Genomic DNA, 27,467 nt, shown 5'->3' with positions numbered 1-27,467 from the left:
ATTATGGCAGGGGCACATTCAATCGCTATGGTTACGGCTACAGAAATCAGGATAGCAGGGATGGCTAGGAGCCTTGGAGGATGGCCTAGGAGGATGGCAGGGAGCATCAACTAGATAAAGAGATAGAGAAAAGTGTGTCCAGTGAGGAAAAATGTGTGAGAGAGAGGCCACAAAAAGTGGAGAAAGAGATAGTAGAGAAGAAGACGCACAACAACAGTCCGAATACTTACATAGTGAAAGAAAAAATGAAAAGTAATACGGCAGAGCAGGATTACACTCCGATACAACAAAGCAGTAAACACACAACACAAGGCAGAAGAGCCCGCATGAAGAGTAATCAGACAAAGGCGCCGGACACACATGTAGGTAATGATGAACCCAAGCTTTCAGAGCGTGACGAAGAAATAGAGCAGCTTCCCAAGGTAACTATAAAACTCGCGAGAACAGGGCATATGCCACCATCGGTTCAGTTACAGAAACCACAGGTAAACAATGGAAAGGCGACTTTTTATGCGGATACAGCTGCAGAAATTTTGATTGTAAAGGTAAATTTTCTAAGCACAGACATGCTAATAGACAGTAGGTATCGAGTAGCTTTTATTGGCGTGACTCACGGAGCACGCAAAACGTTGGGCACAGTACAGGCTTAGTTACGAGGGCTGGAGTGCACATTACATGTTGTCCCCCATGACCTCCGTATTGACGCGAAAAGAATCGTAGGGTGGGATATTTTTAAGCGATACCGGGGCCGGATAAGCGCCGCCAAGAATACGATTAAATTGAATAGCGTAGAGATACCACTGGTAAGACCAGAGTGTTTGAAAATATCTGCGAGATCGAGGCAAATAATTTATGCGTGAATAAGAAAAAGCAAAAATAATTCAGAAAATGGCTGGATACCCATCTAAGAAATGGAGGAAGGAATATTGTTCAGGAACTTTATAGCCAGTAATGTTAATGGTAATATAATCGAAAAGTGCATCAATACGAGTAACGAAATATAATACGTGCCTGTTCTGGAAGTAGAGCTGCTAAGTTACGAAGAAATTTATCGGAAGCACTTAGACGTTGATGGGGACAATGTCGAAAGATTGGGGGAAGCGGTTATAAGGTTATTTAACATAAAAGTGGGAGGTGATGAGGAAGAAACAGAAAATTTTACAAAAACTAAAGAAGAGTTAGAGAAACAAGAACAGGTAGATAAGATAATGCAACTGGTAGATACAGCCGGTTGCAACCGTGAAGAATAATAACATGTGAGGAATCTAATCAAGTCAAATAAACAAGGAGAGCCGGACATACATGATTTGTTAGAGGGAAGGCCTGATAAATTATGGGCTCTCGTAATGATTCGCACGGAAATGCAAGATGTAGAGGGAAGGCCGGGAATGAGGATTGACTTGTGGGAGTCCAACGAAAAGCGCATAAGGCCCCTACCTGAATCACCACCCCCGCCGAATCCTTAAAGCAACGGTAAGCTATTGACTAAAGAGAATACAACGACAATAGTTATAATAATATTTATAATATTAATAATAATGATAGTGATAATAATAATTAAAATAATAGTGACAGAAGAAATACAGGATATGAGAAAAATGAAGCTAGTATACCGACATAGTATATTGTATAGGAAGACAGGATAAACAGAAACATATGTGTATAATATATATATATATATATATAGCGACAAACATTAGTTTTCATTAATTCACGGCCCTTGGATGAGCCACGGGTGAGAAACAAATCAAACCAAAAGAAAATTGAAATAAGTGATTACTGCGCAACCAACAGATATTCTGACAATTAACCCACCCCCTTGTGGAGATAGACTATTGTAAAAATACGTACAAAAATTCAGTTTTCTAAAATTTTTGCAGCCCCCAGACACAGCTCGAAAATATGACAAAAAGAGTGGGATTAATTAGGTTTATGATAAAACTTTTTTCGCGGCCCCGGACGCGCCGCAAACTAGATATTCATGTACGTTAGACTTAGATTTGCAAAAAAAAAAAAAAAACAACAACTATAATAAAAAGATACGCATAAACGAAGCATTATTAATATTAATTAATTGTTATATGATGTAACGTGTTTAAAAAAAAGCAAAGCAAATGAGGGGCGCGTGTGGCACTTTCTAGTAAGTAGACGTACTCAATAGGAGTAGAATTAACTCACAGGCCGAATGTACAAATTATGGATGGTAAATACAAATAAAAAGGAAAAAACAGACGTATTAGCTGACATTTACTTGTAAGTTGAAATAACTTTATTCTTGATTACCTGATTAACTTCATTATTGTAAAAAAAAAAAATATATAAAATAAAAAAAAATTTTAGCAATCATTGTTAGGTAGAGAGGAGCATGAAGGAACGATAAAAAATAAATAAATATGATAACCACAACACTTGAAACGTCACACATAATCGTAATGGGATATAGAATTGACTGTCATATCTAAATTAACGAATAGCCCGTTTGTCAAACCGTCCACCTCAAAGTTAGCATAATTTTGCAAAAACTACTTGGACCAGTACTTAATTGTTCATGTAACGGACACTAAAAATAATGCACCCTGATCACCTCAACGATCGAGAGAAATAATCGACCACACCTAGTGTGCGGCAGAGTTTCTGAGAACATGGTCATCGAAGGACAACGTTACTAGGCCACCCTCATTCAAACAGGGTCGTCAATATTGGAGACAAAGCATACGAATCTACAACCTGCATGCTTAACTGGAAAAAAATAAAAGACGCTTGCAATAACATAAGCTGTCACTTACATAACAACATTGCGCAGCAGTAAACGCGAGCTGCTCCTGCTTTTGCAAGAAAAAAAGAAATAAAATTGCATCCATAAGGATCACACACGGAGATTCTACTGGCACAAAAAAAAAGTCACGCTGTGACGCAAGTAGAGTTGAAGCTCAGCTTTGAGAACTCAGTCGCCACGCAAACATCTTAAAAAATACACTTTCTCTAGACATTAGAGAGGAAAAATAAGAGCTTTGTTGTTGTACAAAAAAAAAAAAAAAAAAAAAAATATCGAAAAAGCAGTGAACTAGGTCAGCAAATATGTCAACGGCGTCAAGAGTGGTAGGTGACAAAAAAAAAACCCTTATTAATCCCTTTCTAAATCTGACCACATGAAAAAAGAGATTGAAGAAGTATGAGGGAATCATTATATAAAAAAATGTGTGGATGAAAATTATTAGAAATATGTACGATACTGGTCAAAACTTCACCGCCAGAAAACGATTTTTTTTATTCATACCTCCAAGCTTGTCTCGAACAAAAAAAAAGCTAGTGAAATGTAAGGCAATTAATCGTCAAACTATCTGACTCTACAGTGTTCTTGAATATGTTATATGATCCCTCAGGTAAAATGGAGCGCATACTATTGTATCCGACTATTCACAAACTTAATAAGCGACTTATATGCGCACGTAGAGCCGATGCGAAACAAAAGATAACGTAATGAAACATATTTACGATGGAGAATTTTTTTTAACTAAGAGAAAAATTCCCACATTGACAAAGACACTAAAATAAATTACAATAATTACACAAAATAAGTTAAGAAAGAGAATTAAAAGATACACGTTTATTATTATATACTTTATATGTGAGGAGAAAGCCACACTCGCAGCTCAACGCTAACCAAATTAAGGGAAAACATCAGACAAAGGGTAAGGTACATACGGTAATACATTTAAATAAATACCTATCCATAAAGTATAAGTAGTGTAAGGACAAGTATCTACCACAGAAATCAGGGTTGGCAACTAATAGCTAACAGCTTTATATATTGCAGGATTAATAAATTCGGCATGGGGCTTATTTTTCTTATGTACAAGTGCCTTCTCCATCGGGGGGGCCCTACTACTAATATGTTATAAAATGTTCACAGAAAAACAAAAGGTTCAAGAAGAAGCACGAGAATTGGCAGTAATTCAAACCACACCGACGCCGTAGAACCCAGAGCAGAAAGGCGACTGCAATCCTCTAGACGGATACTAGAACTGCCGGTGACCGTGATACAAAATTATAATTCGTGACCCTCGGGGATGAGCGCCGGGAGTCGCTCGACTGCATGGAAGAATTTCTTTTTTTTCAACATATGTTGTATCAAAAAAAAAACTGTAAGTCTAAAAAAAAAAAAAAGAAAACTGGTAGTTGTAGCTATAATAATAATAATAGTAATCTTATTACAATAATAGTAACAAATATCATTTTAATGTGAAAAAGAGAATGAGCACTTGGAGTTGCTCGACTATATCGGAGGGCGCTGTCCGTAGGACGAGACTAAGAAAGAATTTTCTTTTCTTGTATAAAATGTATAGAAAAAAAAAATGAATCATGTATAGAAAAAAAAAAAAATGAATCATGTATGGAAAAAAAAAAAAAAAAAAATTGTCCTTGATCATAATCTACAGTCATTGTGATAATAATGTTTATGGTGATCATTATAAGAATAATAATAACAATCATGATAATAAGAGAACGGGAATGAGCGCCGGGAGTCGCTTGGCTATGTCAGAGGGCGCAGTCCGTCGGACAAGGATAAAGAATTTTTTTTTACAAAATGAAAAGTAGTTTGGAAAATAGGTGAAAATAAAAAAAAAAATCTCCAATGATAGATACTTAAGTGAACACGAACATGTAAAGTATAAATATATTGATAAAGTACGAAAAACATCATTAAATGTAAACTAGTAGTAATCAGATGACTAATTCACTAAATTTTCTGACACAAAAATGTAACAGAAGGCAGAGCGCATACATAAACAGCATTGTCACACACCATTATACTCAAGTACAAACTGGGGAGGACAATTGAATGTGAAAATGTACAGAGAACGGCGGTTTTCTAAAAGAATGAAAGGATTAGTGAACTACCGTATGTGAGAAAAACAAAACAAATAACACAACACACGCATCACACACACAATCATAGGTACAAGGGCCACCAGACACATTTAGCGTCGTCCAGGACGAACGACGTCGCGGCCTCGGACGTGTTACGTACGATATGCTGAGCAAATCATACTGACTCACCCTAGTAACGACAAGCCTACGCTAGTAAACGACATCAATAGGGGGAATGAGCTCATATAAGGCCCTGCGAGACACCAATTGGGGCACTCGAGCGTCTTTTAGGCAAAAGACTGAACGATAAGTAGAAAACACCGCGCGAAACACACACACGCCTCTGCCGTCAAGAAGCTAAAAAATAATTGACCAACGAGTTAAGTTCTTTTTGTGACGCACCTCCTTACCAGCTTCTTAATCCTAACAGTTGAATAAAAAAAAAGATTCTTTCCTTAAAAATTTTAGATAGTAAAAATTTTTTTTCTAAAAGTGTATAAGAATTAAGTATTTCTTATTTTTATTTTGTACTTAATTCGTTATCTTTTATTTGTATACATACAATTAAAAAGAATCGAAAACTAAAATAATTTTCGTAAATTCTAAATACAGAGTTATTAATTCCTAACCATTCAATCAACACATAAAAAATTGTAATTAAATTTTTTTGCCAACATTTGCAGATATACGTACCATATCATCAAATTAATTTATATAAATTAATTAATAGATGTTAAATAAGACATATAGTTTACATAATTGTTTAAAGATAAGACTGAATGTTTTAATAAATTTCTTAAATAAGATAAAAAAAAACTAAAAATTGATAAAAATTTGGATTACACACTAGACTATTTTATTGAAAAAAAAAACATTTATGTCAGTTATTAATTTTTTAAGATTCAAAATAAAAAGTTCTAAAAGTATTTAAATTTATTACAAGATTTTATTTTTCAATTTAGTAGGACACGACAAAATAAACTAATATTATCAAATTAATAAATGCTTGTCATAAGCCTTTTTTTTAATTCAATCATTAAACTGCTTTTGTTTAAATCATTTATAGATGAATTAAAATAACTTCTAAGTAATAAAAGTAAAATACAAGTACTGAAGACATTAAAAAAAATGATATTATTATTTTTTGTTACGTACGATATGCAGGGCATATCATACTGATCCTCCTTGACAACAGCGAGGCGATCTCAGCAAGAGACCATCGACAGGAGGGGGACGAGGTTATATAAGGCCCAGCGAGCCTCTATTCAGGGCACTCCGCACTCAGGCACTCAGTCGGACTCGCTAGTCGCAGCTCTCGGCACTTGGCAGTCGGTGTCTAATCGTGGAACTTGGGCAGCAATCGCGCAATTAACGAGTCAGGGAGTTCAAGGGGGTCAGGCGAACAAAGGAGATCGGACAGACCAAGCACAAGTACTACTTTGCCTTTAATTTCGGTATTTTGAATAAAGCTTTTGATATAACAATTGTTGATCATTATCGTGACGCACCTTCTCACCGATATTATTTCCACGTGACAGTTTTGGTGCTAAGTGTGGGGTTTGGTGAGAACCAAATTTTTTTTTTATTTAACGTGTTTCAAAAAAAAATTCCACTGAAAAGCATACATAGTGCAGTGCCGCGAGAATACGACGATTTGAAATCAAGAAGCCGAGAGTCTAACCAGAAGCGACACGACCGATTTACGAGCAGCGCTGACAGCAGCCTTGGAGCCAGTAAAACTAGGGTACTCATTGCTGATAATCACGGGATCAAGCAGACAAAAGGTGAGGGAAACGATCTCTAAAACCTTATTTCTATTGGTGTGCATAGCGACGTGCACGTAAGTAAATTTGTAGTAAAATTCTTCTTTTCCCTTACTCCCGAGGCTTTTATTAGGATAAATAGGGTTAGGGAAAATTTTTAATTTCAATATGTATTTATTATTTCGCCGGCTACCCTTTTTTTAGTGGTTTTTCTCTTGAGACTTGAAACAAAAATTCACGCAGGATAACAAATTTAGATATACAGTTGACTAGACAAATTTTTGAATAACAAACGGAAAACAAAGAGATCCTATTAGTATGCCTGGTACAGATACAGGGAACATCCGTAATTAATTACTTACACCCATATCGGCTGAGGAATTTATAACTATCTCTATTATTATTATCTTTTTAACGAAAATAAACGACAGACAGCCCCAAAAAAATAGGTTCCCCCAATTACTACCAAACAAAAATATAGCGATAAAAAGGAAAAGTCAAGAGAAAGATGAGATCCGCTCTTTTGTTATCTTATCTCGCCACTTACGTTTCTATTCGTTAAATTATTATGGAGCCGCCACGTAAGTTATGAAATAGAGCCCTACAGCTAGGAAAGTAAACAAGATTTATTACAATCAAGAAAGAAAATACGACGCACGACACATATATAGATATAAGAAGGAGAAAGAAAAATGACTCTGTTCGGTGACTTTATTGACGAGCTGAAAGGATATAACGAAGGCGCGGGTACTGATATTATAGCCGACATGGGCATGCCAGGGCCCAGTAGAAGACAGCAAGAAGAAAATATGACGGAGCAAATGTTAGAATTAGAGCTTGAACCAGAAGGGTGTGAAAAACTTGATGCCTTAGACGAAAAGACTAAGGCTATAGTAATGGGGTTATTTTCAAGAATCAGAGCAAACTTATCCAATCAACAGCTGTGGGACAGAATAAAAATATGAGCAAGGAACTCGAAAGAATGAAGAAAGCCGCATTCATAGCAACAATACCTTCGCCAAATAATAATTACACAAATCGAGTCGATTCTGAAGTAAATAGGGATAGAATATGGGGTGATTTAGCACCTACCAGGGCCCAACACACATAATACATACAGGCTAAAAACAACCATAACAACACACTCAGACCGCAGAACGCGCAACTAAACATTCTGCCTACGCTCAGTCATATGGCAAGCAATATCCCGTTCTTTGATGGAGACCCAATTAACCTGCCAACATTCGAAAGAATAGTAAAGATGACTGCGGAAAGGGTGGGCCCAGGAAATGAATAATTTTTTCTCGGCACATATGCTAGCAGACTAAAGGGAAGAGCAGCTGAACACTTCGTGCCCAGACTGGCTAAATTCGCAACAGTTCAGGAATTTCTTCGGGAACTTTCAAGGAGATATGGTAGCATAAATAATTCGAACTTGCTTATGGCACAGCTAAAGATAATTAGACAGCAAAACTGGAGATCGATAGAGGATTACGGTACAAGAGTACAAGGACTGTATAATAAGCTGACGATGCTGCATGATTCTAACTCAAGCCTACTCTCCATTCAAAAGCAGGTTCTGAAAGAAAGTGCAGAGGCAGAAGCAGTAAAACAATTAACATATGGCCTGCACCCGACGTATGGATATAAAATTACATGTTTAAGCCCAAGGACCCTCTGCAAAGCAATTATAGAGGCGCTAAAAATAGAGAGCGATCTTAGCTTACGCCATGCGATAACAGAACGTACACTGCCCGCACATAATAAAGCAACAACCGAATGGGGGCAAAGAGTAAATCTGGCAAATATAGCAGAAAGAACAATAAAAACCACCAATATGGCACAAGAAGCCGCAGCAGCAGCAGAAAATGTAAAAAGCAGAATATAGTGCCACGGCCAAACCAGGCATTCAGTCGAGGAATGCCAAAACTGCTAGCAGTGATGAACGACAGTAAAACGCTAAGAGATAATGGGAGAGAACCAAAGGGTAACTGTAATTATTGTCAGAAACCGAGACACTATGCGAGGGACTGCCGTTCACGTAAGCAGGACAGGGAGGAGAAGGAAAGACAGCGAAACGAGGGGCATTACCAACCCGTAGATAATACCAATACCAACAGAAACGCCTATAATTACGGGAATGGAAATGATGATGCTTACTTTTACAATAATAATAATTATAACAGGAGCTTTCATAATGGCGCAACAGAGCCTTATAACAGGAATAATAACTACTACAACAAGAACAACAACTACAGTAACAAAAACAACAATCAAAATACTGGAAATAACGGAAACAACAATTACAACAATAGAAATACCAATTATAATGATAGGAATGATAACAATAACAGGTACAATAACTACAACCCACGGGCGGTGATTATTACTCCAACCGTGGCTACGGTGACCCTGATAATAACAATAACTGGGAAACATTCAACCTTTATGGAAACAACAATAAGAATCAAGACAGCAGAAACGGCTATAACAGGGACCCAGTTAGGAAAGGGCCTCCACAGGATAAGGGCCCACAGCAGCCAGAAAACGGCGCATATGGTCCTGACAATAAAAGAGACGCCCCTGCAGCTTTAAACTCGCAAGATGTTTGGCATGCTCCTCAAACGTCAAACATGAATTCGAGAAAAAAACGGAGAGAAGCGTGTCCGGCGAGAGAGAAGGTGTGAGAGAGAGGCTGCAAGAGGTGGAGCGAAAATAGTGGAGGCGGAATCGCACATGAACATTCCGAGTACTTACGCAGAGCAGGAAAGTATAGAATGTAACACTGCAAAGTGCGAAGACACTCCTACACAACAGGGGGGCAGACGCACAAGGTAAGGCAGGAAGGCCCGCAGAAAGAGTAATCGGATAAAGGTGCTGGACACATATATAGAGAATGACGAACCCAAGCTTTTAGAGTTTGATGAAGAAACACAGCAACTTCCCAAAATAACTATAAAACTTTCGGGAACAGGGCATACGCCACCATCGGTCAAGTTACGGGGACCACAGTTAAAAAATGGAAAAGCGACTTTTTTTGCGGATACAGGCGCAGAGATTTCGATTATAAAGGAAAATTTTCTTAGCACAGACATGCTAATAAACAGTTGGTATCAAGTAGCTATTATCGACGCGACTTACGAAGCACGCAAAACTTTGGACACAGTACAGGCTTAGTTACAAGGGCTGGAGTGCACATTACATGTTGTCCCCCATGACCTCCCTATTGACGCGAAAAGAATCGTAGGGTGGGATACTTTTAAACGATATTGAGGCCAGATAAGCGCCGCTGAGAATATGATTAGATAAGATGATATAGAGATACTACAGTAAAAGCCGGAGTGTTTTAAAATACCTGCAAAATCGAGACAAATAATTTATGCGCGAATAATAAAAAGCAATAATGAAGCAGAATATGGCTGGATACCCCTCCAAGAGATGGAGGAAGGAATATTATTTAAGAACCTTATAGCGAGAAATATTAACGGGACAATAGTTGCTGAATGTATTAATATGAGTAAAAAGATAAAATACGTGTCTGTTCCAGAAGTAGAGTCGCTAGATTACGAAGAAATTTACCGGGATCACACAAAAGACGTTAAAGGGGACAATGTCAAAAACTTGGGGAAGGCAGTGATAAGGTTATTTAATGAGGAAAAAAAATTATAATGAGGAAAAAACGAAAAATTTTTTGAAAAACGAAAAGTACTCAGAAAAAAAAATTGGATGGACAAGATAATGCAACTTGTAGACACAGTCGGTTGCATCGATGAAGAAATAGAACATGTGAGAAGACTAATCGAGTCAAACTCTTACGTATTTGGCCTTGATGGAGAACCTCTCAAGGCAACACACCTATTAAAACATCGAATTATAACGACGTCAGACAAACCCATCGTGGCGAAAAAGATTAGATATCCACCACCGATGAGGGATCAGATGTAAATCGAAATAAAAAAAATGCTTGAACAAGGGATAACTGAACCCTCTACCTCACCATACAGCTTGAACACCTGGATAGTGGCAAAACAACCAGGGCCAAACAATGAAAAAAAGGTTAGAGTAGTCGCAGATCTTCGACTTCTAAACGAAGTTACGGTAGGCTCATGTTACCCGCTACCGTTTCAGAGTGATATCTTCGAGAACCTAGCGTCGGAATGTTACATCACGGTACTAGATCTCAAATTGGGATTTTTCCCGGTAGAAATTCACGAAGACGATGCACATAAGACAGCATTTTTAGGCCCAGACGGGCACTCCCAATACAAGAGAATGCCAATAGGGTGCAAGGATTCGCCAAACACATATCTAAGGGCTATCGCACTAGCACTTGCAGGATTGCAAAGCCATGATCTTTCATACCCTCCAGATTTGTATGAGCGTCAGCGGCTTTGATTAGGAGACTCGAATGACTTGCTCATTTGGCCGCGATTCACAATCATTGTTTGTTTCGGCATACATATAAGTGTTTTGTATAGTCGCGTTATAGGCGCTTGTTTCATCCATCTCACGTATTTACATTCTAGCAAACCGGGTAGCAAGTGTTTTAGGGGTAGCATCTTGAACTCAAATTGGTGATAAGCAAATAATTACTTACTATATGAATTAGACCCTCACAATATCTAGTGGAAAAAGTCATAAAAAAACGTAGTTATATGAATTATTTTAAGAGGTTAGGATTCGATAAATCACTTAACAGTTGGATCAACAAGTCAGATATTTAAAAAAGAGAGAAAGAGAAGAGAGCCCTGTCCATCGCCACATCCTGTGATGTATAACCTTTCATGCACATTTACCTCTGTGAACTTTCTCTTCTTTTATTTATTTAAAAATTTACAAATTCAAACTTATTATTACCATGATAAACTATAAATAAGACCTAATTTAGAATTCCTACTCTCAACTCACTGCATGAATCATCATCGCTGTCTATTGCTTTTGAAACACGATCTGGAATATAGACTTGAAATTTATCATTGATAATGGTGACTACTATACATCCAAAGCGGGTATTGACCTTTTTAAGCTCAGTCACTATGTATTTCTGCCCCTCTTTCAGTTGCAACAACCTCTTTGCTGAGAGATAGTTATTGTTGGCGATACGGTTCAAAGCAGCAAAATCCATTAAAGAAGTATTAGTATATAACGTATAACTGTAAAATAAATAGTAATTTATCTCAAAGAATTCTTGCTTTCTTGCTTGGAGGTGTATATTCCCAGAGAGTAAGTAAGCTATCTAGCTCATCAAGCAACAGAATGAGCTTTGCTGAAGGCTACAGCCTTATTTGTAGATCTTCTCCCTCCTCCATCTCTTCTCCTACCACTTCCCCCTCCCCTTTCTTATTATCTAGATAAACGAGCATGTCTCTTAGCCAGAGAGACTCATCATCAAGAGTGATGTAACCCCATAATAGTGTATCTGTACTGTTGGGAAGTAACTGACGTTTATCATTTTGTGGGCCGAGAGCTATTTTTCTCTGTTGCTATGTACGGGCAATGTGTAGTCTGGAGCAGATACTGTTTTGCTTGCACATGACTGTAGACTTATTAAAAAGGCAGTTTCAGTAGTCATCAAAGCAAATTTTGGTTTTCACGCCAACCGTTTTGACACCCTTTGCCTCTTAATTAACTTCTCATCTTGTACTCAGATGCAATACATCTTGCTTCGTAGTCCACTGGATTCCGTCATAATGTTACAACAACACTCATCCTCCATTAATCTAATTACTTTCTTATTCACCAGAGACAGATCTAACTGGTTGTTTGGTGTGTAATCTGATGTGTCAAATCTCTCGATATCATTTCTTATGATTTAGTAGACATTTTGACCGCAAATTTGATATATCAAGCTGTCAGTGTTGGTATACAGCAGTTAACACTTGCTAAATTGCTTCTTTATGTATAAATACTAGAAATCATCTATGAGCGTCTTTCATATATCTAATACACTTAAACCACTATATATTGGTTTTCTCACACTGATCTCTGTACATGCAAGCTGTATTGCCAAAGGGCAAAAATGGAGCGACTGTGGAAATTTGGTCAGGCTATAAGTGTTTCTGCACTGTAGCGTCCTTCCCACTTATTAGCGAGTTTAACATCTACTCGCTTTCGTTTTTTCTCCATAATTTTACCATACATATCGTTGATCAAAAGTTTGAAAAAGAGCTTTTCAAACTTATTTTTACTCTGCTTTGTCTTCTCCATGCTAAGATCAACGCATCGTCTTAGCCATGGACTCTCTCTAAAACGCAAGGCTCTATAAACTTTCTTTAGCACTAGTCCATGTGCGAGAGCCTGCTTCAATGCCTTATGATGCAAGACATATCGCTCATTATCATATAAAGTTGTCATGAGTTTCTCCTGCTTGGAGCAAGGTGGAGTCATACGTTGCAGATAGAGAGGTAGATCCTTGTGTTTATCGTGGATAGCTACTGGATATTCCCGATCTACATCTAGTATGTGGCCATATCCATCATCCGGTATATTAAGAAAATTCGACTCTATGTCAACCCGTTGGAAGTCTTTTTTTGGTAGTAGCTGCTTCATTGCTCATCCATACAAGTTGTTAGCATCAAAGTACATGAGGTATTTTTCTTCGAACTCTGGATTATTGTCCTCCATGTACTTATTGTTGGCCTTGGCGTAGCAGTTACGGCACTGGCTCACACCTTCTCTGATGTCTTTTTCCACAAACAAAAGCATACATGTCAGTAAGCAGCTCTAATTTAACTTGGGTAAGCTTTAGCATGGCGTTCCACGTTGGACCAGGCGTAGTGTAATAATGTACTGGATCTAACTCGTACGCTGCCAAGCATGTGGAGCGAAAGTTCTCATAGACGTCTGCCAACAGCAAAACGTTGGTCTTCAAGTACAGATCAGAGTACTCTCTGAGCATTTGAGTTTCAAATTGTCTCTAAATACTCTGCTCATGCTTATAGTCTGCATCAGAAGTTCTGCTATCGTTTGATTTGCTGCAAAATTTGTCTTTAGTTGGCAGCTCTTTTCCTCTCAGCTTCTCTAGAGAACTCACATAGTCGTAAGAAAGTAGACCCTTTCTTAGCAAGAGAAATGTCTGCTCCTCATTATGTACACGTTGAAATTTACTGCTAGTAACGTCACACTTATTCAGGTAAGATTAAAATTTTTTCAAGAAGGAGGGCATGAATCAAAATGAATCAACAAATCGAAAATTCATGTCACTGCCTTTTATGAGCTTTCGGAATAAAATGTACTTCTCCTTGTTTTCATCTATAAGATTGACACGTCCCTCAAAGTCTTAACTAGTAGCCAATTTTTGATGATAAAGTGCGTAGCTGGTAAGATTGTGGAATATCACTGGAATGAATCTTGAATTCTGATAATTAATGTTGCAACTTTCGTGTGCTGCACCTTTAAATAATCTGGTCAGATGACAATGACCTTGCACTTTCTTCTCATTTTTCCCAAATAAACCACCACAAATATGACAAGCTTTAGCTTGTCAGAACTTATTCTCTTCTCTTTGAGTTAAGATCATGAGTTTTGGACTCTTATATAATTCTTGCAGATATTTTGCGATAGCTTTCAGTTCTCGAGTGAACCACTCAGCTGGAGACTCCATATTATCCTTACGTCAGTTACACTTGTCAATTTATTGGCTGTTGTCAAAGCTACATTTTATGTTATAGCCTTTACTATAGGCTTGATGCTTCTGATATGCACGTACGTCATTCTCCACAGGCTCAAGTAAACACTCAAAGTTTGCATAGATAACGTAAGAGACTTTTTCGGCAGAACAAATGTTATGGAATTTGAGAATGTTGTTTCCTTCAGTTGGCAGATTTATCTGGCATTTGTTCACACTAGCACAATAAAGTTCGTGTATCTTGAGCTTATCTTCACTGTAGAAAAAGGGCAACCAGCCTTGACAAATTTTGGATCCACACGTAATGGTTTTTCAGTTCTGGAACATTTTTATTTTCTTCTTCGTCTTCTTCTTCTTCTTGATTCTCATCAATGTAAAAATTTTGAACGAGAAGTAAATTTAGATGCCTGTCATTTTTTAAAGATGTCATAAGACAGGATTAAACTGTATGCTTATCACCATATTTCCGCAACATATACACATTTACAGAGACAGGATTCTGTTTTTCAAATTTGTGGACTTGCTTCAAAGAAACTGAAAACTCCATTCCATTGAAGTTTAATTCATTTTCCTATGGTTTATGATGACTAACTCGAAGTGAATGTCCATTTGCTGGATGTAAAGCGAAAAGCACCGCCCACGTAAAATCCTTCTCATTATTATTGTTTACGTTTACGCAAGCCCTTCTTACTAGTATATCTTTTGATAGTTCAACACATGAACTTGCCTTCATTGAATTGAATTTATCGATATTAACTATCAAACAGATAATCTGCTGCAAATTCCATCCAGAATCTCTCTCTTCAAACTCTTCCATCTGGTGAATGATACGTTGCTTCATGTTTAAATCGAATCAATTTTTATCCATGTCTGTTGATCTCAGGACTTCAGTATTCTTAGTATTAAAATGCTTCTGATTGATGACTTCTGCATCATTTTTTTTGATCATGTACTCTGCGGCAAGCTCAAAACTAATTTTAAGAGCATTGTGTTGTTCTAGAGCACTTTCAACTAGTGATACAATAACAACTTTTGCATCATCTAAGAAGAAAGCTGTACTTATGTTTCCACGATTGATTATCTTACCTGTAGCTGTACGATCCTTAAACGCTGATGGTAAATCGTTCCACTGCACACTGGGACTATCTACACTGTTCAAAGCATTAGGAGTATCGGCGCTGTCACTGTTTTGCATACTAAACTACCTATTAAAATTGTTTGGTGCACTAAGATCATCTGCACTGTTCTGCACACTAGAATGATCTGCACTGTTTTTGACACTTTCACTATTTTGTTCACTACAGTGAACTTGTTGAGAGGTAATGTAAGATAACCAGAGAGATTGGGAGACTACCAGAGGATGTTGGTAGACTTTTGGTGGAAAGAAGCGTAAGTGGGGAGAAGAAAGGATGTAAGGAGCTTGAAAGGAAGTGAAGAGCTCAGTCAACAGTAAGTCGGCTGAGTGGTGAGACATATCAGTCTAAGTCTTGAGTCGTGTGCGTCGCACGCGAGACAACGACTGAACCCTCCATATTTCTTACTATTACCCTATGTAGGTGGTAGGGATGATGATTGGGGGGGGGGCATGGGAAAAGTGGGGAAGGTCTGAATATATAAAGCTAGCTGAAGCTGGCAAGCTCAGTTGACAACAAGCTAGTCAAGAGATAAGATCTACATTATCATGGACTACATCGTTGACATCAAGGTCTTTAGAAGATCAACAAATATTTTTATTCCGAAAAAGCTGATTGTTTAACCACTTAAGACTTATACTCAGCCAGAAATTTTTATGTTAGCCCCCGATATAAACGGTTAAAGCTTTTATACAAAGAACGCACTATTAATGCTTGGCTTAAAAAATACTTTCATGGGATACCTTGGGACTCAGAAAGTACATCTTTCTCTAAAGTTAGTTCCATTGTTCAGTATTTTTAATGGGTAATTGATCTTTTGGTAAACCTAAGTAAACTGAAGAAAAGGAGAATCATACAAATAGAACGTGAGCATAAGTTGAGATTGGCTCAAGATTTACTAAACAAGAAATATCTGAAAATAAGATAAAATTCCAAATAACTGTTGAACTTATTCCTATAGAAGCGAGCACTGGCCATAAGAAGTCAAAATATTTACTAGATTGTTTGTAATAAATAAATTTATTGTTACACAATTAAGAGTTAGCAACGAGTAGATGAACACATCATTTTTTATAATAAATAAAATGAATTAATGGACAAGAAAGCGCCATCTGTATGTAGTTAAGTAACTTGTTGGTTTTTCGTAACAAGTGATGGAATTCTTAAACAAGCAAGCGCCAGCGTTGTAAGTAACCCAGATATTTATAATTTTTTTGTAATGATAAATATATTATTAAACGAGCAACCGCTAGCTATGAGAATCCATGCCTTTTATTAGTTCTCCCAATAACGAAGTAATGTGTTGAACATTAATAAAGAATTTTTATTCTTAAAAAGAGTTATTAGTATTTTACTTTAAGTATTTGTACAATTTTAATCTTTGTATACATTTAAATGATTTTTTAGAAATCAACAAAAAAGTTTGAGTACACCTGCGTCTGTACTCACTTTGTTTTCTTTCATTGTTGTTTTTTTACGTTAACCACTGGATTTATTACTTCTTTTAAAAATGACTAAACGGAAAATCACGGAATTTTCATTGTCAAGTTCTAATAATAGTATTTACTTATACAAGCAGTGTTGATAAAATGACTTTTTTATTACAAATGAATTACGTAATAAAGTAAAAAAGCGAAAAATTGAGTTAAATGAAAAGCAAATGATTAATAAATAGTTGATGTTAACAAATCGATGACTTCAATGTTCATAAGGTATACAATAATTTAATTATCTAAAACAAACAATTATTAGTTTTAAGAAGTTGAATGTAACATTGTATCATTCGTTAATGCTTTGACAACTTTAGGGCATGCACTCCAATCCTAAAATTAATAACGATTTTAAGTATAACATTATCTTTTAAGTACTCTTCAAACATATGTTAACATATACATGTACATGCATATGTAATTTAACGAATGAATACTTACGTTCTTGTACAGCAACACATCGTTGTACAATGTTTTGTAAGGATATTGTAGTTGACAATAGGGCCACTCTTTATTGCAAAATCACTATAAAACACAAAAATGTTTTTGTTTTTATTCAGCTTGTAATTATATCTGTTAATTAATAGCTCGTATATAAATACTACTAAATCAACTTACTTTTCATATTGTTCTGCGTTAAGAGAGCGTTGCTCCTGAAAATCAGTTGGTTACAGGAGGAGTCAGGGACTCACGTGCTTTAAATGGACACTCCGTCTGTATTGAAAAATTGTACTGCGCAGATAGCAATGGATATGGGACCATCAACTTTTGTGTACCACTGGAAGAAGCGTGATATATCAATATATATCAATTCAAAATATAAAAAAAAAAATTAACTTTAGTTATTAGAGTTGATGGTCGAGTCGTGTTGCATCATGAGATTGACAATAATTACATTAGTTGCTTCAAACTCAGAATGCAGGAGTTACATTTGTAACAATATATATTACTGTACCAAAACCTTAGGCACATACTTGCTTTAACATTATCATTTACCATAAGCACATACTTGTATGCGTCCCTAGGTAGAAACTCTCATATTCTACATTATCTAAATTTTTGTTGTTGTTACTTTACCATTTGATATACATTTGATATCAAGTGTAATTTATCCGTACCTATGACCAGTGTACACATATCATCCTAAAACTTTTTTTTTTAAAGTAAATCTTATATTAATAGATTACAGGTACATTTTTAACATAAGGTTTCGTCACAATTTATTGAACGATGGTGTAAATAACTTTTTTATTTTTTTTTGGTGTGGAGTTATTAGGCAGCCAAAAATAATCAACGTATACGACTACCATGTATAAGTTATATATCTTAACGAACAAATTTCGACAATTTATTTTTGGCTTTGAAAATATGTTTATCTTATGTAGCTTAAATACAGTCTTAGTCGGATATAATACGTCAAACTTTGGCTGAAACAAAGGACAGTTGAAAAATTAAAATCTGCAGTTTCTCAAGATTTTTTTTTTTGTAGATTCTACAATTAGGAATAATATGCTAAGTCTAGATCCGTAGTTGTCAGGTAGTGTATCGGAAAAAGATTCCCTTACTAGGTATGGGACTTGATGCTGAAGCAAACTTAATACCGATATCATTTTAATTAAATTTCTTAGAAACTCAAATAAAAATATCTATCTTCTAAGAATTTTCTATAAAAATACAGTTTACTATTCTATACAGAGAGGTATAGAATAGCTTTCCATTTAACATCTTACATTACTTGTTTTATTGATAAAAACATATTATTTGTAATAGTTATTACTAGTTTTTCGTACTTATTTCATAAAACGCTCACTCCCTGCATTAAATTTTTTTGCCACTTTGTTTTTAAGGTACAGAAAAGTATAAAAAGTTGTAAACTAAAACTTGTGGAATAGTGTAAATGACTACCTTTGAACATAAATGTCTACCCTTCCTTATCTGTAGCTACAGTAGAGGATTGTGTTATTTTAAATACTTTGAAAAAAACATTTACTTTATTTGAATAAATGCTGTTTAACCGTGTTGTACGGTAATCCTCAAAGAAAGTTGAAAAAATTCCGTTAAGTAAATAATTTTTATTATTCTTTCTTTTTATTTTTTGTTTTTTAATTTGTCGTGGTATTGTTGAGAAGTTTCTAAAAATTTACGGTTTTCTAGATACACATTGTTTTTACCAGTTGTTTTCGTACTCTTTTACCTTTTCTAATGAAACACAAGAAATAATTTTTGACGTGCTTCGACCGTTTGCTTGACAGTGAATCCTTGCTTGTCATGTTATAATTCATAGTTTAAAAAAATTTAAAAACAAAAGTGATATCTGACTACCTTTCTAATCAGCAGTCTTCATTAATTTCTTACACGAAACTATATCTCTACTTAGTTTAGCAAATAACAAGTAGAAAACAAGATCTTCTACAAACTTATCGACGTTTGATGCAAAAGAAAGCTTGTGATTCTTTACAATTTTTAATACATCTTCTGTAACAGCTTAATCTGAAAACTAATGCAAATAATTTTTTGTAAGGATTGTGGCAAGCTTTGCTGATATTTACCGTTCCGTTTGGCAATTCTGTGTTTTTTTTCAGCCTTCCCAAATTTTAATTCAGTTCTGACCGTATCTATCTTCGTACACCAAACAGTGACGAGTCCCAACATCTGTATTAACTTTCATAAAAAATTTTTTATTTATAAACAGAGCAAACGGTACCTTGTCAACGTATAACCTACCATGAATGCCTACGTTTTTTCAGTCTCCAATTTAAAAAAAAATATTTTTTTTAAGTCTCATTTATAAGATTTTACATAATCCGTTATTTGATTTAGGTTCCCTTTTTTGTTCAGGGTAAGCTTAGATAAGAGTATTTTTGTATTATTTTATCAATGTGTGGCAAAATTATTATCACAGACCACAGTGTTTATTGCCAACTATTACAAATTTATGTATTTTGAAGAATGAGAACGGACTTATTATGTCCATCGTATCAAAAAGAATAATTTGAAAGGACTAAGTAGCTCTATTATAAAGAAGAAACAGTGTTCGAACAATGGCAGTTACATATTTTCACCGTTTTATCGGAAATTGCTTACTTAAGTTACAAGACGTAAAAATATAACTTCACAATTCATTTTAATTTTTTACCAACAAGGTTTAATCAAACACACTATAAGACAGTTCGATTGTTCTTTTTACATTTCAAGTGGTTCTTCAAGAACTAAACTTGGTTTCCGTACACTTTTTTCTTTAAAATTTCGTACTGTCATAGAACTCACTGTCTGGTATGAAAAACACTAAGTTCATCTAAGTTCATCAAAAAGGCCACAGTATCATACTTTTTATACGAAAAGTAAATTATTTAACGTTGAACTTAAATATACACATTTATGTTTTAAAACGCACTTATGTGAAGTTAGTACAAAATTGTTGTCATGCCAAACACAATGCGTAGTTGTACTAAGCTATTTTTTAAATAAGACTTCTGTTATAAATGTTTGTCACCTTAACAAAAATGAGGCAACAAGTTTTTACACCTAAATTTATTGTATAATAAAATGAGATGTAAAACTAAATGCAAACAATCGTACACTTATCCCTGTTAATAAGAATATAGAGAAGTTTCAAACACTTAACGATTCTTGAAACAAAAGAAGTTTTCAATGTATCAACAACTTAACCAATGTTGAACATTTTAGTTCAGCAAATTTTGTTCTTAGACGTAGTCCAGAATTTTATTCCGCTAGTAACTCATCTCAATATAATTATCCAACGTTATAAACCTCTTAAAATTTCTTTAACATTTAATATAATTGATGTTAATTCTCCATTATCAGAATGCTATTGACTATTTCAATAATATTCTTTATTACTTTTTTTTCTTCAATACTTTATTGTTTGTATCTAATATTCACCAGGAAATTTTTTCCAACCAATACTAACAAAACTTAAGTTCATCAAATAACTTTTTAAAACAGAAGTTTAAACATATAATATGTATTGCTTAAAATATTTTTAATCTGAGTAGAAATTGGGAGAAAGTGTCTTTAACCAGTATTTATATCTGTAAAAAGTCTTTACTTAAGAACATCAGACCCCTACACAAATGTAATTTAATATTAACTTCCATTTGTTTCATTTTATTTTCTATAAATTTATTACTTAAAATTCTTATTACAAGGTTGACTGAAAAAATTTTTTTACGTATAGTACAGAAGTCTTATATCTAATTTATATAACAACATAACTAAAACAGGTTGAATTAAAATAACTAAACAAAAAATATTTCAAACTAGTATGTAGTTTTTCTCTTTTTTTAGTTCTTCTCTTATGTCAAGAGTAAACGATTAACACCTTCAGGGCTAGACATTAAATGCCAATGCTATAGTTTACGCTGTGTGCAAGGGCAGAAGCTACTGGCAGTATAGTGGCATGTAAGGGCTCCTGTATCTGATTAATTTATTCGAAAAACTCTATAACTCAGTAAGTAAACCTACAGCTTACATAACACTGTTGGCAGCACTTTGTATTTTGAGGAACACATTGATTTGCATACTATAGAGAAATTATTTAGGTTGCAGACAACTTTAGGTCAAAAACATTTTTTTAACTGAGGCTAAATTTAAAGAAAGCTTAGTTGGTGCATTTTGAGAATACATAGGCTTTACTATCAATATAATAGCATTTTTTTCACTAATTGTGGGTCAAGCTATACTTTAGCATTAAAGACAATAAATTAAAATATATATAAGGCTTACCGGAAAAAAATTATTTTTTCGCTATTTGAAAAAATCATATACTTGAATTAAAGCGAATAATAAAAAGTAAGTAACATGACAGTCTCTGAGGCTTTGTCTATTTTTCAAACTTGCCTCACTTTATGTATTCCATAGATTAAATTCAAAGCTGATTTACACTATAAAAGTTTTGTAGGCTCGTTCATATGATGATTTCAAAAGAAATAAATAGTCTATGTGTATTCATAATTTAGTGGTAAGTTTTTTTTACATTTATAGTTCCGTTCTTCAATAACAAAAACAGGACCAATCATTTGGTCTTTTACCCCAAGTTATCCATCCTTTTCTATTAAGTAGGTATCAGACATGCACTATGGAGTGTTCCCACAAGTAGACAGAATTTGTACTGGTTAATGTGTACAAAATTACTAGACAAACCAGAGCACGCCAACATGGGTCTTAAGGCAGGAGCTAGTGTATGCGCTTTACCGATGAGTCTATTGACAGCCCTGATAGCAAATACGATGTACTGAATCCGGTTCAATTGTGTATCCTAAAAAGTCATAAACAAAACTGATTTAATTTGAATGAAGCTTCAATAATATGTTTACAATTCATCTTTACGTGATGCTGAAATATTAAAGTAGTTGAGCTGATAATTCAGGACCGTTAGCATATTTTTCATGGAATTTTTTTATGGATTAAGTATCAAATGCTAAGGCTCCCGAGATGGACAACTATGTTTTCCTGAAGTACAATAAAAACTATAAAAAGTTATTATATCTACCATAACGTACAGATCTTCTGTTTCTGGAACATAATTAGGAATAAATCAAAGTACTTGTGGTTAACTTGTAAATATGTTGGCCTTTTTTTATATTTTTTATATTTAAAGTAATCCCTGCTCTTCAATTTGATTTCTAGTTTTTACAGTAACTTAGTGGTCTAGCAGTTAAGTGACGTATCTTAATGAAATAAAATTAAAGTCACATCAAAAACCATTTATCATTGTACATTGTTTTTTTTGCTAGTTTCCCGTAAGATAAAGACCTATTAGTTTACATGCTTTTATCACACCATGTCAATGGATTGTGTCCGAAAATTCGTTTCTCTAAACATAAAGTGATTAAAAAATTTTGAATTCATCGGTTAAAATAAGAAAAGTTTTTTTAGAAGTCATTTTTCTATCCTGTTAATAAGGAGCCAACTTTCTACGACATTTTCAGATATTTTATTGGAATTTTATCAAAAAAACCATCACAACGACATCTTTATAGCATCAGCTCACTTATACCATCAGTTGGTAATTCATTAAACTCAGCAAATTGCTTAAGTTGTGCTATTGTTATCAGCCCAAGTCAATACCACCAACAAAATTATACTGCAGGGTTAGCATTAATGAATTCTAAGAATACTAAGAACAAACACAGAAATTTTTCTGATATTGAAGAAGAACGCAAAATAAAATCTTTAATTTCAAATTCAGTATTTTGGAGAGAAAATATGAAGAGTGAAGAATCATTGCGTAAGTAGCCGAAGTTATTTAAATTTTTCCAAATGACTATCACTAATGTTACCAAAGTTTAAGAAAGCAATCATTTCTTTTTTTAAATTTATTCAGTAATTTATGTCTTTAATATAAAATAAGTGTATAATTGTCACATGGTGATCAGAAAAATAAATTTATTACAAAAATGTACTTCTAGCTACGAATAGATAAAACATGTCTCCCATTCGTATCATACTATTGATGATCGGTACAAACACAGTGTGTGCTAATCACTTAGCCACTTGCAGTCACAAAAGGCAAGCCTAATGTATTAAAACAGGTACAATGATAGTCATTTTACGCAAGTGCTTATACACAGTTGTTATTTTATTCTATTCAAATAACTGGTATAAAAGTTAGTAAATTTAACTATAAAGGTAAAGTAATAGTTTTTGGTTTATTTCTGACTTAGCATTACATTACATTACTTAGTATATTGTACATGCCTTAATTATTTTAAAAGTATATACTGTTAATTGTAATCACACTAAATATTGTGCAGTAAAGAAGTACTTACAAAACTACAACTACAGGATCTTTTAATATACTTGGCTACGGAGCACATTACAAAATTACGTACATCTTAACATAAGGAAAAAAATAGTTGATTAACGAAGAACCACACATAATCACTTTCTAAGTAACTACTTGAATCTTAGGAGCTTATTTGTACATGTATACCTGTATTTTGTATTTAAAAAAATGTTTATTATTTAGTAAGAAGGTAAACTTTAATAACATTAATCAATTGTTTGACCAAGTTAAAAATGATCCTCTGTAACAAATCCATCCTATACTTGGTCTGAATCCATCCTAGTATTCTAAAAAAATGGTGGAAAATGATGTAAAAAAAACTACAAAGCTTAGCTTAATGTTGATGTTAATCAAATAAACTTAATTAATATTCTCTAGGCTAACAGTTATACGGTTATTTTAGTAGCCTATACGTTTTTTTCGAATAAAATGTGAATCAAAAGTATTAAACTCTTGTGATCATAAATAATATGTTTGAAAAATTGCTTAAATATTACATCTTTGATTTATGTTACAAAATATAAATAGAAACTCAACTATAATTGGCCACTACTGATCAATAAAAAATTTAAAGTTCTTTCTCTTAAGTAATATGATTTAATTTTAGTTAGTGCACCTACAAGTAAGAACTTACTAGCATTAATTTGGCTTGGCTATGACCGTGCTACGTCGGCCCTCCTGAGTGCTATATCCTGCCCCGTAGTAAGGCATGCGTGGTACTTTTAAGTGCATTACTTACGGTATTTTTTAATCAGTATTATAATGTAATATAATATTTTTATTCAGTAATCTAGTTTTTTCAAGGAAGTATCTAGTTGTTTTCATTTTTTTTCTGCCGTAATGGGCCGCATTTAGATAGAAAGGTTAATTAAAGTTAGAGTGCCACGCATACCCCCCTCTACCTTACATCTTTAGGGCATGTTTTTTATCGCTTAGCTTTATTTTAACGTCTTAAACACGTGAAGGAGTGATTACAACTCTACATCTTAAGGCAGCTTTACGTTTAAAAGGAAATAGTTTGACGTTCCAAGAAATCTGTCATACTATCACAGCATTAGCTCTATTTGTGTTTTCGTAAAAAAATCATAATTATGTGCCACTTTATGCCAACTATGATATAAGAACCTTACTGCATCAAGAAACAATTAGATTACACAGCAGTATCATGAAGAGATAGCCTAAATCCTGAAACATTCTAAGTATATCGCTCACCTACAGTTTTATGGATGCCTAGTGCTCTGATAAAGCACGCAGGCTAGATCTTATCTACCCGTCAAAACATGTTGTCGTGTGTGCAAACAGCAGTTTATCGTTGGCTATATTGTTTCCTATTTTATTATTTAATCTTATCATCCACTTCAACGTGATTTTGTTCTACAACCTATAAAATAGTCTCTCAGTAAATTAACATAACAAAAAAAATGTTTGTTCAAAGGTAACGTTTTTTACTTCATATTTTAGTGAGATTTGTAAGACAATTAAGTTATAACTCCTTAAAATTTTTTAAATCAATATCAAGACATTATTAAACTATGAAAGCTTCAAGTTTTTTCATTACAGTCATATGTCGTATGTGGAGTATGTTCACAGCTTAATTTTTTTTAAATTTTATTTACGTCTTATAAGTCTTTGTGGTAATTAAATTAAAGATAATAAATATTTAAAATTGTCAATTATAAGTATAAATTTTACGGAATCATGAAAAAATGGAGCTTTAAGATAATAGCTAAATGTTGAGTTGATACCATCAAGTAATTTTATATTAGCTCTTTCTAGCCATCGGTAGGGCTCATCTTAATAGTGTCCTATAGTTATATACGGTTACCTCCCATTGCTTATATTTCAGTACGGATCCGCGTATATTTAAGCATGAACTATTCAAATCCTAGGTTGAAAAATGATGTATTGTGAAGATCTCAATAAGGATTTTTTTTCCTTTTTCAGGACATATAATCCAACGTGATCTTATGTAGTTGCTGAATATACCAAAATAACAAAAAGTACAAACACGTATATGTAACGACGAATACTGTGTTTTTTTATCTTCTGGCTCTTAGAGAGCATGTACAAAAGTATGAAATGCGCAAGAAATAAGGCGTACTGCCTAGTACATTCAGAGCACAGTATATCTAGCACTGTAGTAAAATATAAGTCTGCGATTGATGATTGCTTATGGCTGAAAATTGATCGTCCAGGTAGGAAGAATTGAGGGAAATTAATTATAATGAACAGAAAATGTTGTCATTTATTAAATAAAGGAATAAAGTGACCTCCTGGCTAATAAAAGAAATTTTTGTCTGGTCATTGATATTGATTTTTTTTCAGACTATACTTTTTGCGATACGTGGCTTATTATGAACAAATATAGTGGCATTCACTAAGCATATGTATAGAAAAATAGACGTCTTAAAAGGTTTGTAGTGGCATGAAAGCATGTATATGAAAGTTGCCCACTAACTTTAATGACAGCTAAGATTTCAGAGAAGCCAACTATCGTATCTTGCCCAGGTACTCTGGTCCAGTGTCTTTGTCGCTGTTTGGTCCTTTTGGTCAATTCAATACCCCAAAAATGACTCTAGTCTTTAGGAACATGATATTTTTTCGTTTTTTATTAACTTATAAAATGTCTAGTAGTGACTCTAGGCCACCTTGTAATTTATGCATACGCTTTATATTGTTAGTTAATTAATACATTAAGTAGCCGTTAAGTGCTTTGGGTGATGTAGAGATAGGCTGTCACAATACTTCATTTTTTTTATGAACTGAAAAAGTGGCCTCTCATTGCCTCGAGTTTCTTGATGCTAAGTGCTTATACACCTTAATGTTATTTTGTTAATTAATACAATAGCCAGTAGCAGGTTTAAGATACGTGATAAATAATACTCAATTTATTTTATAGTAATTTTATAATGGTATTTCTTTAATGTGCCAGTCAGCGCATTGGCTCGCTAAGTGATTAAATTTTATGTTGCTTATAGATTTGTCGTGTTTGTAACCTAAGTAATTTATTGCTTTTCCATTAATCTATGAAAAGTTAGAAAAAAACCTGGATTTCTTAATTGTTGGCCTTAAATTTATTTAATAGTTCATACATATCCACAGAATCCTTTGACTTGCTCCTTCAGCATCAAATTATATGAAGAATCAAACTTGGTTGTTTGGAGCAGGACTATTTAATAATCATTAATATACAACAATGAATATTTTACTGTCTTGCTAACGGCCTCTTTGGGATTGAACTTCTATAAAAATAATAAAATTAAATTTAGTGAAAATTTAATAAAAGTAAAATATTCAATTTCTATACACAAATATTTATAAGTACAGTAATATTATACCATGTAAGTGCTAAAATAAACGGACCATGAACATGTCTGGTGCCTATAATATAGTCCACATGTTGCCAAACTCCTCTTAGTTACAATATAAGTCACAATCTTAAGAATTCAATTATACCATCAACTTAGAAATTTTTTCTCCTAAAAGTCAAATAAGAGCGGCGCTGATATGTAGAAAGTAAAAGCCAGTTAAGATCTAAATACATACTAAAAATGCATCATAGAGAACAACAAGCATTTAAAGAGGCACAATACCAAGAATGTAAGAAAACTATGCAGAAATGTGTATGAATTGCTCATAATAAAAGTTAGGATTTAACATGTTTTCGTTATAAAATTAACTGATGAAAACTATGATTTTTAAATTATTTTTTATTTTAAATAAAAGATTCTTAAGACTTGTTAAGTTTTACTGTATCCACTTGTCAATAAGTAA

The 27,467-nt window shown here is 34.1% G+C and overlaps 1 protein-coding gene across 1 annotated transcript in view; it reads left to right on the top strand.

Moving 5' to 3' along the window:
* The window catches only part of Dpp10 (Dipeptidyl peptidase 10), a 1,604,019-nt gene that overhangs the window by 851,626 nt on the left and 724,926 nt on the right, over positions 1–27,467 (top strand). Inside the window, exon 10 of the mRNA XM_089594726.1 lies at positions 22,837–23,135. Coding sequence (XP_089450852.1) covers positions 22,837–23,135 — 299 coding nt within the window. The remainder of the gene's footprint in view (positions 1–22,836; positions 23,136–27,467) is intronic.

The sequence above is a fragment of the Copidosoma floridanum genome, unplaced genomic scaffold (genome assembly GCF_036245765.1).
Source record: "Copidosoma floridanum isolate Cflo_tuat_1 unplaced genomic scaffold, Cflo_Japanese_pri ptg000021l, whole genome shotgun sequence".
NCBI lineage: Eukaryota > Metazoa > Arthropoda > Insecta > Hymenoptera > Encyrtidae > Copidosoma > Copidosoma floridanum.
This window is presented reverse-complemented; position numbering and strand designations above follow the sequence as displayed.